This window comes from Sinohyriopsis cumingii, chromosome 12 (assembly GCF_028554795.1).
Source record: "Sinohyriopsis cumingii isolate HCF-2022 chromosome 12, ASM2855479v2, whole genome shotgun sequence".
Taxonomy (NCBI): domain Eukaryota; kingdom Metazoa; phylum Mollusca; class Bivalvia; order Unionida; family Unionidae; genus Sinohyriopsis; species Sinohyriopsis cumingii.
The window spans coordinates 66307924-66324434 of record NC_142972.1 but is presented as its reverse complement, the minus strand read 5'-3'; the positions used below and the strand labels follow the sequence as shown (position 1 = coordinate 66324434).

Below are 16511 nucleotides of genomic sequence, written 5' to 3'. Positions count from 1 at the left end.
AATCGTACCAAAAGTAATAGACAGAACAAGATGCAAAGCCCCAAGTGTTCTTTTTCACAAATTAGAAAACTTAAGATTGCAAATATGGACTTGAATTCTAAAAGAAGCAGAATCTATTCACCTTTCTGTTTCTTAGTATAGGAACTTTGGTCTCACATATTAAAGGAAAATAAATATATATAATCTAAATGTAAATAATTTTACTTACGACTACAGTTTTTCGAACATACTCTCTCCATTACTTTAAATTTTCGATCTTAAGTAATGAAACCTGCAATAGAAAATTAACGTACATAATAAGTCAATTATATTCCACTTTCAACGCACTTTCTTCCGTCATGAATTCGTTTTAACACCGACATTTTGGTAAAATTAAATGTAGTCTATATAGTTCGTCAAAATATTTGCGTTGAAACCTCTTTCAAAATTATCAAGAACAATTCACGTAATTAATTAAGATGCTACATATTTCGTTGAAGTAGCATACACATCTAGCCTAAGAAGACAATTAGCAAAGCTCTGCAAATCTTTTGTTTTACCTTTAAATTACTTTCATTTACATGTCGCAAATCTAGATTGTACTGAATTTAATAGTTTTCATTGAGGTAGAAGAGACATTTCTTGCGTTTAATTAGAAAAAAGCAAGGTTTGTTTGATTTATTAATACGTTTAGATGAAACAAAATTTGGATATGTTTGTTATGTTAAACAATTACTTACAACAGAAAAAATATAGATAATTTAATTTCAAGAACCAATAAAGATATGCTATAATGCTTTAGAAAATATCATGACTTTATATTATTATCTAGCTATGGTAACATCCCTAAAAGGCATCAAAGATACTGACGGTATGATGGTTAAAACCGTACCGTATGCGGAAGTAATAAACAACCCATCTGATGAGGGTAACAGTCGCAGTGTAAATGGATCATTATAGTACAACCTGAAGATCTCAAAACATTTACAATCTGCAAATGATTCAGCAAACACCAGATCGAGAATTTATGGAGAACATTGCCATAGAATAGTGACTCGGTATATGATTGATGGCTTTAGAAATAGCAATAGGAATGGAAGTAATTTATATAAATCTAAAATTCTTCAATGGTTAGAAACGATAGAGAAACATCGCACCTTGTTACAAATATAGATAAGCATGCCTTGCACGGTTGTTGATGACACCAAAACCAAATTATCGGGCGTAAATGATTTCTAGGACTTACCTTTACCGGTTCAAATGATGTGCCAAATGTAGTGATCTCCATCGAATATCGCAAACAAAGAACAGCAATTAAAGAATCTTTGCTACAATCCTGAATATTTGTTGCACAAATATTAATTATATGTACAAATAAAAAACGATGAAGTTTTTGTTTAGTTCTGTTTTGGGGGAGGGTTTGTGGGCGGTTGTCTTTCAATATATTCTTTAGCATTTCTCTCTAACTGTATTAAATTGGCAACTAAATGCGCTCTTTTTTATTTTCAGTACATTTTTACAGGTCTCAAAACCTTGTTGCTGCATGTAGTTTTGCATATCAACATCGGATCTCATATATGATGTTTCCGGATACATTATTTGAACAATATTTACAAAACCCTTAATTATATTTCCGCATTTGGAGTATATAACATTCTCCTTGCAAATGTAAGCACTATGTAAGCACTATGTTTTGAATTTTCCGTGGTATTAATTACTTATGATGTCAGTTTCATCAACATGTTCTTCAAAATCTTCACTACTGACTATTGATCTCCTCTCTATTTCCTAGGGTACTTTTGAGTCTTTTGGAACAACATTCAGGAAATGGAAACATACGTTGGAATTGTAACATAGAACAGAGGTATGATATATAATTGTAACTGCCAAAGACTTGAAAAGAGCAAACGAGACAAATGTCAAAAGACTCTGAAATTTCCAAACTATTGTTATGCAGAATGTAGTATGATTTACTAAGAAATTCAAATTGAAAATAGAACTGAACGTTAACATCAAATATTATCAGATTCTTCACTGCATGTTTGTTGCCTCAATTTGGATTACCCTCTTTGCATTGAGTACTTCTTTGAGAACATTCAATCACGTCAATATAAATAAGTCAATCGAAAAGAATGTGCACAGAAAATAGATTAGACAATAATGCTTAGAATTGTGTGTGAATGATCGTGCCATGCAATATGTACTCGTACAATCTCATTAATGATAAAACTAGTCATCTTGATTGTTATCCCTTTCATTGTGCTTTAACACGTTAATGAGCCAGATACCATCTGATACATACTGAATCGATAAATGAAACTGATTCATGTCAACATAATCAGGGTTTAAATTACAAGTCATTCCTAAAGACATACGTCGGGATTCAATTTTTTATTCAGCTATTCAACTTGGTGTTTGTAATATAGAATGCCAGTTTATAAAATCTTTCCAAAACCTGCCTGTCATTTTTCCGTATTTTATGACCGGGAAAATGAATTTTTAAATAGGAATACGCATATACAACTTAACAAGGTTGGATGTGAAGCAAAAAATATAATCCAATTATCTCGTGAAATTAAATACTTGCGTCAATATTACAAAATGGATGACCAGTACTTGTGCACAGACATAAAGTATACAGTATGCTTAATAATGCTATGGATTTGATCAGTATATTATGCGATTGTATTTTGCCGCGTACAAAATGAAAATTGTTACTTTTTGAACATCCAATTTTCTACCCAACAACATTAGGAAAACTGTTCTTCCTCAAATGCATTATACTACTACGTCTATTTCAAGTCTTGTCTTTTTTCTTTGTGCAAAGTGGAACTGGTATATTTATTTGAAGTTTATCTGCTGTAGCAATTAAAACAAATAATACAATAAATGAAACAAAACAAATTGTTTCAGCATTCATATCGATAAAATTAAACATTTCCCACCTCCTGTAGCTTTTGCTGCAGAACGTGCATACAAGTTTCGTTATGAGTGTGTTTGGTACGATTAATACATTTACATATTACACATTATCGTCTTCACGCAAACACTCAGACCTAGATTCTGCCATGGGCACGATACTTAAAAAATAAAGTTAATTGGTGCCTACAAACTACGATCGTCGCAACACGTTCATCACTATTTACGATAGTGAATGAGGAGTGGATAGTGTCTAGACTTACAGGAGTCTTATATGCTCCTGCCGATGGGTTAGATAAGTTTTAATTCATAGTCTACGGAGATCTGAACCCATGTCTGCGGGATAACAACACCATTTGACTTGCCTACACACACCACTCCATATTCTATCACGACTAAGCATACATCACAAAAAATTGATGAAAATGAGTAGGTGTTATAAGCACTCGTGTGTAGGTGACACACTCGCATGACGACCTAGTAATTAATTCTCGTCTATCTACCCAGTCATTAGACTAGACAGTCTACGAATTAAAATTCTCTAACTTACATGATAGTATCATTTGTATTAAAAATTAATTCTGCCTTATTTATCAAGCATTCTCCTACATAATCCAGGGATAGCACTCTTCCATCTGTCCGGTGTATACGTATAATTCTCTCTCTCTCTCTCTCTCTCTCTCTCTCTCTCTCTCTCTCTCTCTATATATATATATATATATATACTGTTTCCGCTTTACACGTACTCTATAATTGGAGCAATAGATAGATAGATATACAGATAGATAGATTTGAGTCAAAATCACATGATTACCAAGCGCGTAAGTGGTAATTCCATCGGGTAATATCAATCGCTTGGTATTAATCGGCGACAAACTCATTCCATGAATCATATTTAATAGTAGTCGTCGAGCGGTTTTGTGTGTGTGTATATATATATATATATATATATATATATATATATATATATATATATATATATATATATATATACACAACATACATAGAACATGTAACATGACTGACCATTTATTTATCATGGTCAGCCTTTAAACAAAGATGCCTTGCCCAAGCGACAGTTCGTGCAGGAAACTAACGAAAAGAACAAATATATTTTTAAGATAGTCTCTGGGGTAGCAATGTTAGACAACAGATTATCACCATTGTCATCTAGGTTCATCTACCTATCAACATGAAGTATATGTAATGGCGTATATTCAGGAGTAGCATGGCCGTCTCCTCGACGCTTTTGGAGGCCATATTAGCAGAATTTTCATTTTCGACCAGCTATATATGATAATGAATCTTTGAATGAAAACAAATAGTGGCAGAATATAGTGTTCAAAAGGCAGTGGGGTAACATAATGTTCTAAATAGTTGCTATGGTGACCATTCTGATATCAGACGTCTCCATATTCATCACGGATTAATGTGAAATCATTTTTATGATATTATGCAAGAAAATAATCAAGCCTCGGATTTTAAATAAATCACCTTATACGTCTGAATAATCTGATGATATGAGGGAATATTCCAGCAAAGATCCTTGCAGTAATGAAGATCCTGAACAGCAAATCATCAGATAAATATATTTGGTATTTATATAAATATGGTATCCAAACTCACCAATCTTCACTGGATATAAGAATTTAAATGCCAACAAGCAGAAGAGGACCATTGGAAGCACTTCAAACAATGTTTTCGGAAACTATTACTAAAAGCAATGAAGCAAAATCTATTTAGAAAAGTATCAACGCTCCAAGACACGTGATGTTATTGGATACAAACGTACAAAGTTTGGTTGTCTTCGAGCTGAGGTAATACTTAGCAATAGGACACTTAAGCTACATTGGGCTGATAGTAAGTTTGAATTTATTCTGTCCAGTTTTGCCTCAGAAATTGTATGATGATTCCAAACATAACTAAACTGTTAATTTGAAGAAAAAAATCTGATTTAAAATTTCAAATCACGTAATGGAATCTGTAACGTTTTCTGTCCGCCTACCTTCAAAATGGACCACTCCGGTGGTCTAGTGGTTAGAACGTCCGCCTCGGATGCGGGAGGTCGTGGGTTCGATCCCCGGCCGAGTCATACCAAAGACTTACAAAAGTAGTACTAACAGATGCCTAGCCTGGCGCTCGGCATTAAGAGGTTAGTGTTAGGAATGGTGAGTTTGACGCAGATTAATACCAAGCGATGGATATTACCCGATATAATTACCACTTACGCGCTTCGGAATCATGTGATTTTGAATCACATTATGGCTGATGCACGTTGACGTGTTGAAATAGATATTGATGGCACTTATGCATTTGCTGGACGATTTGTAGTTCCGCTCTCGAAACTCCTCGGTCGGTAGTGTTTTGGTCCACCCTGTGATAGCCAAAAAACGTGTCAGTTGTATTGGAGTAGCATAAATACATCGATGGACCAGTAGAAAGAGGTTGTCCACCTTCTAACGCTCCAGATCCATACTGAATAGTCTTTTGTCCTGGGGGTTCTAAAGATAGCGGCTGTGAAATAATTTTCTGAGTAACCCTGACTGATTTTTGTCGAATCGAATTAGCTGACATTAATGCATTTACACGTGTGATTTGATTATTCAGTGCTGCTATGTAACTAATCCGAATGTATGTGATTAAATATTTTCACGATATCTTTGTCACAATGTAGATTGAAAAATCCATGTCAAACTCGTACTTTATGTATTCTTAACAGCGCAGGATCCAATTGTTATAAACATGGCTATGTTAATTTTCCACGTTTTAGCGCATCTGCGACACAGTGAACATCACTTTCGTAATTCCAATAAATAATTTAAGTAAATAATTCCTCTAGAATTATTTCTGAACACTACTGTATACTCGGGTCAAAATGGCTTGCAACTGACTGGATTAAAACAAGAACCAATTATTTGTTCATCACATCCCTAATATGTTTAGAAAATGTTTCCCGCATGCATACGCACTTTTTTAGACCCTGTGTCTTAGAACAGATGAATTTAAATACATTTTGGTTATTTCAAAATGGACTCAAATTCAAATTCATAAATTCTAAAATTAACGTACTGAGCTGCTGATGTAAATCAATCCATCAAAAATTAAATGGTATATTGTATGCGAAATATCAACATTGGTTTCGTTCAAGGACGTATAACAGCAGCGTGTGAAATAATCTGTGATATCGCTTTTGAAATTCTCCAACATAGCTAAATAAATTAATAAATAATAAATTAACTACGATTAACCAAAGTACCGACGAGGAACATTTTTCGGTTTACTGGAAACTGAAGACTTGAATTTGACGAAATAGCTGAAACATACTAATGAAGGAACATTATATTCGGGTTGCCTTGGGCTAGACTTTTACGAAAGTATTTCAAGCACCAACCATTGTGAACTATCAAAGGTAAATTTAGATATTGGATACACATTTCGAACACAGTATGTACACCAAAATCTAAAGAATATTGGAAATACATGCCTACTTCAATCCTTATTTAGTATAGTGATCCACTGCGATAAGCCCCTATCAATATATCCGAAGAAGGAGATATTCTGTTTTTAATACCATCATTAGTGGACAGAGTACATACTTTGACTTATGCATATTCTCGACCATAGGGATTGTAGTATGTAAAGAGAATCCTTGCTCCTTCCACCTTGTAAATAAAAGGAATTTCTGCCTCATTATAGCAGATATCTGGCTTTTTATCCTTCGTACAAATGATACTAAGCAATGTTCTGTGTTGGATATTCTCCTGGAGTATCTATTTCAGTTTGTGAAGCTTGTAGAATGATTTATATAGCAATTAATTATCCGATGGGTACATACACATGTATTGATTTGACAATTTGTTTTCCTTCGCTGCTTTTGGACTATGAATGAAAGGTCGCTGATGACCTTCACAGCAGCGATCACTTCCCAATCTCCCTTGTAAATCTTAACTCTACAACTGATGAAGTAATTCCACAATGGAATTTAAAGAAGGCCGACTAGGCCAAGTTTGAAACACTCTGTAAAACTAGGCTGAATGAGGATACAGTGTTCAATGTTAAAGACCCCATTCAGCATTTTACATCTATTTTAATAGAGATTGCAGAAGAATCCGTTCCCAAGTCCTCGCCGTAATGTAAAAGAACCCCAAAACCTTGGGTCACTAAGGAATGTAAGGAAGCCATTAGACTACGCCGAGAAGCATTAAAAAATTTAATAATCATCCGACGCCCGAAAACTTAAATATATATCGCATTGTCCGGGCGAAAGCTCGCCGCACAATCAAAGAAAGTAAAAGAGCATCATGGAAGAAATATGTTTCTTCTTTAAACTCTCGTTCCTCTGTTAAGAAAGTTTGGGACACTATATGCAAAATAAACGGAAAGAGAAAACAAAACCCTCTCCGACATCTGACACTGAACAATAACAACTTTAGTTCAAAACGTGACATTGCAAATACTCTTGCTGACAGTTTCTCCAAAAATTCCTCATCATCTAATTATTCAGAAGCCTTCCGAAAACTTAAAACTCAAAAAGAAAAGTCACGTTTAAAATTCACATCCAACAAATCGGAAAGTTATAATCAATTGTTCTCACTATCGGAGCTTAGGGAGGCTTTAGATAAGGCCCATGATACATCCGCTGGGCCTGACGAAATACATTACCAGTTTTTGAAACACCTTCCAGAATCATCATTAATATCTCTTTTGAAACTCTTCAATGATTTATGGATTACTGGTAATGTACCAAAAATCTGGAAAGAAGCAACTGTAATACCAGTCCCCAAACCCGGTAAAGATAGCGAAGACCCCAACAGTTATCGACCAATTGCACTCACAAGCTGTGTATGCAAAACAATGGAACGAATGATCAATTCTCGGCTTGTCTGGTACTTGGAAACTAACAATTTAATATCTCCTTTCCAAAGTGGCTTTCGATATGGCCGGAGCACCAATGATCATCTGGTTAGACTGGAAACATTTATTCGCGATGCATTTATTAAGAAAGAACATTTAGTAGCGGTTTTCTTTGATTTAGAAAAGGCCTATGACACTACATGGAAGTACGGGATACTAAATGACCTGCACGATCTAGGTCTAAAAGGCCGTCTGCCCTTTTTCATATCCAACTTTCTCTCCGACAGAGAATTCAAGGTACGAGTATGCTCTACCCTCTCAGATCTGCACGAGCAAGAGATGGGCGTGCCCCAGGGCAGTATTTTATCTGTGACGCTTTTTAATATCAAAATTAATAGCATCACCAAGTGTTTGGCTCCTGGTGTGGATTGCTCGTTATACGTTGATGATTTTCTAATATGTTATCGATCAAAGCACATGCATACAATTGAAAGACAACTGCAGCAAAATATAAACGAAATTCAAAATTGGGTCAATGCAAACGGTTTCAAATTCTCGAAATCAAAAACGGCATGCATGGATTTCGGTCAGTTACGAAGACATCACGATGAACCGAACCTCACGCTGGATGGAACACGTATTCCAGTTGTTGAGGAAACAAAATTTTTAGGTATAATCTCTGACAGAAAACAGACCTTTATACCACACCTAAAGATCTTAAAAGCTAAATGCTTAAAAGCACTTAACCTACTTAAAGTAGTAGCACACACTGACTGGGGTGCTGATAGAAAAGTCATCCTAAATTTATACAGAACGTTTATTCGCTCCAAACTGGACTATGGTTGCGTTGTGTATGGTTCAGCCAGAAAATCGTATCTTAAAATGCTTGATCCAATTCATCATCAGGGAATAAGACTGGCTCTGGGAGCATTTAAAACATCCCCGTGTGAAAGGCTGCTAGTTGTAGCGAACGAACCACCGTTATCGCATCGTAGAGAAATGCTTTCCGCACAGTATGCTCTCAAATTAAAATCAAACCCTCTGAATCCTGCTTTTTCGGCTGTTTTTCAACCCAAATACAAAACCTTATACGAAAATAAACCAAACGCCATACCTTCCTTTAGCATTAGAATATCATCCAGCCTTGACAGTACAAAAATTGATCTTTCTAAAATTCACCAAACGTCCATCTCCGAAACACCACCCTGGCTACTTAAACAACCAAAAGTACTTTTTACGTTACACGATGGAAAAAAATCTGAGACGAACCCTTCCGTCTTCCACAACTGTTATCAAGAACTCCTCACCGAATTTAAAAACTACAAAAGAATTTATACCGACGGATCAAAGGATGAGGAAAAGGCCGCTGCAGCCTTCGTCTGTGGAAATCACACAACGCAAGTTCGCTTATCAAATGGAACATTAATATTTTCAGCCGAAATCAGAGCAATAGACCTTGCTCTGCAACATATAGGAAGCAAACGTATTTTAAACAGTATCATCTTCTCCGACTCACTATCAGTACTTCAGTCACTACATAATAGAAAAGTGGATAATCCATTATTGAAAAACATACTCGTCAAAAATACCGAGATGAGTATCTCCCACGAAATAATATATTGATGGTTACCTAGCCATATTGGTATTAAAGGTAACGAAAAAGCTGATCGCGCTGCTAAAATGGCCCTTACTCAAGAACCATCTGATTTTAAAATACCGTATACTGATTTTAAACCTAGTATCAGAAAGTCCTTACGTCAGAAGTGGCAGGCATCATGGAATAATGCTGTAAATAACAAAATTCTTGCAATCAAGCCAACTCTAGGAGAATGGACTCCTTCCTACAGAACCATTCGTAGGGAGGAGATGATAGTCATTGCAAGAATCCGAATTGGTCATACTTACATCACCCACTCCCACATACTAAAAGGTGAAGACCCACCAGAGTGTGTTTCTTGCAATGAACCATTCACTGTCAAGCGCTTTATGATAGAGTGTTTTGACCTGCAACCTACGCGCGATCGTTATTACATTGTGCATGACATGAAATAACTTTTTGATACCATACACATCACTCGTATTATAGAGTTCCTGAAAGCCGTAAATATTTATTCTAAACTCCGACTTTTATGCTATCACCTTGTGCAGTTTTATGCAATATATATATATACCGTCCCATTTTAATACCTTTTCATCTTTTTTCATTAACATAGAACATTTACATCTCCCGTTGATCGGGAAACTTTATTTTGCACCGTTACCATCTTACCGTTTTTAATTTCAACCATTTGTTCTTTTATATCGCTGATCGATATAGGACCTTTTATAATTTTTAAAAAAAAAAGATTATACAAATAACATTTTGTTTGGCGCTAAATAGCCTAACAGTGCTGATGCGCCGTTAAAAAATCAATCAATCAATCACCAATTTGTAATTGTCAGCTTTTTTTTCAAATCCGTGTTGATATATTCAGTAGTTTTTATTTATTGTGTGTGTTCCTTTCCTATACTTCTGTTCAACCTATAGACGTTTGGAAGTCACCTACATGTCTTTGTGCATCTATGGCATCATGTACTAACACTAGTCTAATTACTCTTTTAATAAGTTGCGTAATATCGAACTTCTTATACCTAAACTCATGCTTAAATTTGTGTTCCTTGCATTTATCAATTATATTTAATGGTACTTGTTGACTACATTTTAAGCCTTTTCCGTGGTTTGTTCAGCTATATGTATAGTTTGTAAAGCTATATCCATAGTTTGCTGCTCAGATTCAGGTGTACTGAAAAGTATTTTGAAAATAAATCTGTTTATGAACTTTAACTGGGTTGCCTGTGATGTTTCTTTTAAAAATGAATTATGGGCTAGTGGTGATAGCTATTATATACTACTGGCCATCTTAAAAGACTAAGACATTCACGCCAGTTCATTCATTTAATACACTCATTGTGCAATGAAGAGTAGCTCAAATGGTACAGACATCACAACATCTATTTTCTATATTTTATATCGAGTTAGGGACTTTTTTCCACATCCAGTGGTCTCGAAATAATGACGATGATGATGACACAAGTAATGATGAAGAACACTTTGAATAATTCGTTTATTTCCTTTTTCCCGTATCTCTATGCTGAGTTTTTAATGTTATGTTATTATCTTGTCTGGATTTATTATTTAACATTCCTGGTAGACGTGTTGTGCTTATGTATAAATAATACCCGTTAATACCAAGAGCTGAAATGTAAACTACCGGACAAACCGACACCATATGAGATTGTATATGATGTTGTTTCTGTCTATAAAGCCGTTTTGTTTAATTGTGAATTATTATAAACTGTTTTAAATAATCTAAAATAGCAAATGGTAAAATTAGCACATCCTTGTTTCCCTCCACTTTTGCAACCAATCAACCGACAAACACTTTCTTAATTGATCACGATAATATCCACAACATTTGTGAGGAAACACGTCCATTTTTCCTAAACACCCGATTTGTATATAAACAAAATATCGTATCCACCATCCGATCATCCAAAATGTTTCGCAAACACATAGGCCACATATTTCATTCTTAAACTCTCATATATAAACATGCAATAAATTATATAAAAATAACAAAATAAGGTAACCAGGCTGCTCACCCATCTATCCTTCTAATTTAAAATAAATCTAAACTTCCCGCTCACAAATCGTTTTCTTTAATAAAATCCTATCCTCCTATTTTTTTTAAAAAACACCCACCACCATCATTCATAATCAGAAATCGAAGTTCTTCCAGTCATAATTTTAGGCTTCCCAGCCTCTCTGAAGAATCTGCTTCACAGCCACACAGAGGCCCACACATCCTGCAGTAATTGTATACAGACAAAATCAACACTTAAAAGAGTAGACACATAAATAATTATCAAATTATTAAAAACAAAAGTCATTGGTGAAAAGATACCAAGCTCAAGATACAAAAGTTCAAGGGTGATGTGATAGAGACTGAGCCGTTCAAGTCATATACTGTTTTAACATTTATAAATATTTACATGAGACATTTAAAAATTACAACTGTTTCAGTTAACTGAAAAATTCACACACAACCACACACACACACACACACGCACACACACACACACACACACACACAGAGAGAGAGATATACATTCCTTAGCGAAAGGTCTAATGTATTTAATAAAATACCTCTACTTTTGGTTCATAATGGAGTTGTCCAGGACTTGAAACCTGTTACAATGATATTCGGCTGCTTTTAAGTTAAACAATTATGCAGTTCTGTGACTTCGGGAAACATCTTGAAGACGTGTTGACAACACCACATTCTACCTTATACCTTTCTAAACACCTGATCAAAATGGTTTTACAGGTACTACTGAGGAGGAGTTTCCTTTATATACAAATTTACAAGCCCTTGCTGTAACCTTCACCCTTCAGTGATTACATGTTTTCCTTTATATACCACCAAACAACAACATGCTACCCAATGAATAGACACACTCATTCAACTGGTATCTACCCGTTTGTTGATTACTTGGGAGTTTCAAGACCATTAACATTTTATTGGGATCGAAATACATAAATTACAGTGGCAAGAGGTAAAATATTATATTTCCAGACACGACTTGTGTATATATATCACCAAGTATCTGATCTATTTACATCCAGTAGCCCGTATATATAGATGCATAGATCCGACAATTTGTTCTCCTTGAATTATGATTAGAAAGTCGCTGATAAACTTCACAGCAGTGCTCACATCATAATCTACCTCAAGAAGATTAACTCTACCTTCTACCACCGATGAGCCAATCTAGACTGGAAACAATAGTTAGTCCGACTGGGCCAGGCTTGAAACGCTTTGAAAACTTATACTCAACATATATGTATGTTTAAACGTCAATGATCCTGTTAAACATTTTACATCTATTTAATCGATATTTCAGAAAATTTCATTCTTTAAGTTCTCATCTAACCCTAAAAAAATCAAAAGCCATGGTGCACTAGACACTTAAAGTAGCCAATAAACAACGCCGAAAAGCATTAAGAAAATTTAACAATTGTAGTACGCCCAAACAATTTAAGTAGGTTAAACTCGCCGAACAATTAAATAAGACAAGAGAACATCATGGGTAAAATATATTTCTACTTTTCACACTCGTTTGCCTACAGAGAATGTGTGGCACACGATCCGCAATAAAATATAAATGGAAAGAACACCTTTATCCGACATCTGAAATTAAACGATAAAAACATCAGCTCCAAATATAACATAGCAACTATACTTTGCTGATAGCCTCTCTCAACGCTTATCATCATCTCATTATTCGGCAGGTTTTCGAAGTTTGAAATGCCAAGAACAAACGACGCACATAAAGGTCACATCAAATAATTCAGAAAATCATAATCCATCGTTTACAACTTTGTAATTTGGAAGTTTTGCACAAGGCCCATAATACATCCGACGGGCCATACAAAATACATTACTGGCTTTTCTAACCACACTGGTCAACAGTGAAATCATTACTGACTTGAAAAGGCCCTAATCTGTAGTATTTTGGTGTGCCGAACACGAATATAACCGTGAAAAAGTTGTATTGGCTCTCGTTTTGAAGATATTCATATACCTCATTTTCTATGTTTCACTGTGTAAATTTCTCCAGTAGGACTGCAGCAACATCCGGAATAATGATGTAACATTGCATAATACCATCATGCTCACATCATCCACAGTTGATTGCATCATTTTCTGATGCAGTGCAATACTAATGCCATGCGGCTGCTGAAGTAAGTTGACGTCAGCAGTGTACTATACATGTGTAGGCCTATTATACTAATGCCAGGCGGCTGCTGAAGCTGACGTAAGCAGTGTACTATATAAAGCCCAATCAGATAGGTTCAGCATTTAAAATATTTTAGACGTTGTGCGAGACAGTTCAAGCTACTGTTACATAAAACTTATTATTTTATCCATTTACGTACAATAAAGAACAGTAATGCCTCGAAAGTGTGTTAATACCGCGGACAATTTTTGCTATATTTGTGGGGAAGTGACATTTGCCAACCAGAAGAAAAGTATCAATTCTCAAGTGAAGAAGGCATATCATCTTTACTTCGGATGCAAGGTTGGTGACCAAGACAAGCCTTGGGCTCCGCATATATGCTGTGCTACATGTACAACACAGCTTTCACAGTGGTTGAATTGCAAAAGATCATCAATGCCGTTTGCAGTCCCAATGGTGTGGAGAGAGCCAAGCAACCACCTAAATGACTGTTACTTCTGCTTGGTTCCTCCTCTTTCCGGCGGAATAACGAAGCGAAAGAAGTCGAGAATAGTCTACCCAAACATTCCGTCTGCATTGAGACCAGTTCCACATGGTGAGGGACTTCCTATTCCAGAACCTCCAGCAGAATATTCTCTTGATTCATCTGACGAAGACAAAGGTGAGTCGACCTGTTCTTCTCCTGGTCCATCAGCATGCAGTGATCCAGATTTTCACTGTGGTGCATCATCAACCCCACACAGAATAACACAGGAAGAACTAAATGACCTGATTCGTGATTTGGACTTATCAAAGAACAAGGCAGAATTGCTAGGATCAAGACTCCAACAATGGAATCTTCTAGAAGAAGATGTCACAATTACTGCATATCGAAAGCGCCACCAGCAATTGGAGCCTTTCTTCAGAAAGGAAAGTAATCTGATATTCTGTTCCGATATTGAGGGCCTCATGAATGCTTTAAAAATCACTCATGACCCACAAGAATGGAGACTATTTGTGGACTCTTCGAAACTGAGTCTCAAGGCTGTGCTTTTGCACAATGGAAACATTCTTCCATCTATTCCAGTAGCGTATGCTGTCCACATGAAAGAGACATACGATAACTTAAGGCAGCTACTGAATTCCATTGAGTATAACAAGTACAGCTGGCACCTCTGTGGTGATTTGAAGGTAGTTGCCCTTTTAATGGGACTGCAGCAAGGATATACAAAATACATGTGTTTCTTATGCGAGTGGGATAGCCGAGCAAGGGAAATGCACTACATGAGGAAGGAATGGACTCACAGGCAGAATGTAGCCATTGTAGAGAAGAATATCCAACACCCAGCTCTGGTTGAGGCTCAGAAAATCTTGCTACCACCCCTTCACATCAAACTAGGTTTGATGAAGAACTTCGTGAAAGCCATTGACCGGACTTTGCCAGCATTCCGATACCTGCATGAAAAATTCCCTCGACTCAGCGAAGCAAAGATTAAAGAGGGAGTTTTTGTGGGTCCTCAGATTCGAGAGCTTTTCAAAGATGACCGGTTCAACAACTTGCTGGAAGGTGACGCGAAACAAGCATGGAATGCTTTTCGCCTAGTTTCTACAAACTTCCTCGGAAATGTTAGGGCAGAAAACTATAAGGAACTAGTAGAAGACATGTTGATGAAGTATAAGAAACTTGGCTGCAATATGTCTCTAAAGATTCACTTCCTTCATTCCCATTTGGATTTCTTTCCTAGCAACTGTGGTATTGTTAGTGATGAACACGGCGAACGTTTTCATCAAGATATCGCAACAATGGAACAAAGATACCAGGGAAAATGGTCCACTACAATGCTGGCTGACTACTGCTGGACACTCCTCAGAGATGCTCCCGAACAGCTGTACAAGAGACAGGCGATGAAATCTAAGATGTAGTCAATGACTTGATTTTTTATAGGTAGGCTATTACAGTTGACCTTTTACTATTGGAATGCATTTCGTTATGTAAACATTAATTTCTTGCAGATTACAAAAAAACTAGAGCCAATTTTGCAATTTGACTGTCATATTCGTGTTCAGCACATAAAAATTGATAAGAATTGACTAATTTTATTTCAGTAACATGACTTTTGTAAAAATTTGTTGTCCAGTGCCATCTACCAAATTCAACATTAATAGCTCTTTTTGAATATTCAATGATATATGAATCACTGGTAATACACCAAATGTTTGAAAGATGCGATGGCAATACCTGTTCCCAAATGAGATATGGAGAGTACATACATTTCATCTTATTGCCTTGACCTGCTGTCTTTCTAACATGATGAAACGAGGCTTATCTGATATTTGGATAGTAACAAATGAATATGTTCTTTCGAAAATAGCTTCCCAGATGGTTGTAGTATCAATGGCCATCTGGAAATATATTGAAACTTTCAGTGGCGAATTATTGTATCAAAAAAGAACATTTAATAGATGTTCTCTTCAATTGGGAAAAGGCTGTGCTACACTTTAATATCGAACTTTCCTTCAAATAAAGAGTTCTAGGTACATTGGACCCCACTCTCTCTGATACGTAGGAGCAACAAACGATGAGTGTACCCCAACGCGGTGTTTTATCTTTAACTCTTTTCTGCATCAAAATCAATAATATTACTAAGTGCTGGGGTATATTTTGGATTGCTCTATATATTTTTATGATTTACTAATAACGTATCGCTCGAAACATGTGCATAAAATTAGGAGATAATTACAACAAAATATATGCAAGGTTCAAAATTAGGCCACTGCCGATGGTTCTAAATTTTCAAATCAAAACCAGTTTGCCTTCATTTCATCAAGCTACGAAGGCAACATGATGATCCTAGAATAATTGTCGACGATTCTATTATAGTAATTGTTGAGGAAACAAATGGCTAAACTCGTCTTCAACAGAAAACATACCTTCATTCCCGACATTGTGAAAAGGAAAGATAAATGCTTGAAATCCATTAATTTACTCAAATTAGTAT

The 16511-nt window shown here is 35.8% G+C and overlaps 1 protein-coding gene across 2 annotated transcripts in view; it reads right to left on the bottom strand.

Annotated features, from left to right (window-relative positions):
- Positions 1-16511, bottom strand: part of LOC149786617 (galactoside alpha-(1,2)-fucosyltransferase 1-like) — a 36163-nt gene that overhangs the window by 5737 nt on the left and 13915 nt on the right. For both annotated transcript variants that reach the window (XM_089977128.1, XM_089977129.1), the window contains one exon: positions 209-271. In XM_089977128.1, the coding sequence (XP_089833254.1) occupies positions 209-239 (31 nt within the window). In that variant the 5' untranslated portion in view covers positions 240-271. The remainder of the gene's footprint in view (positions 1-208; positions 272-16511) is intronic.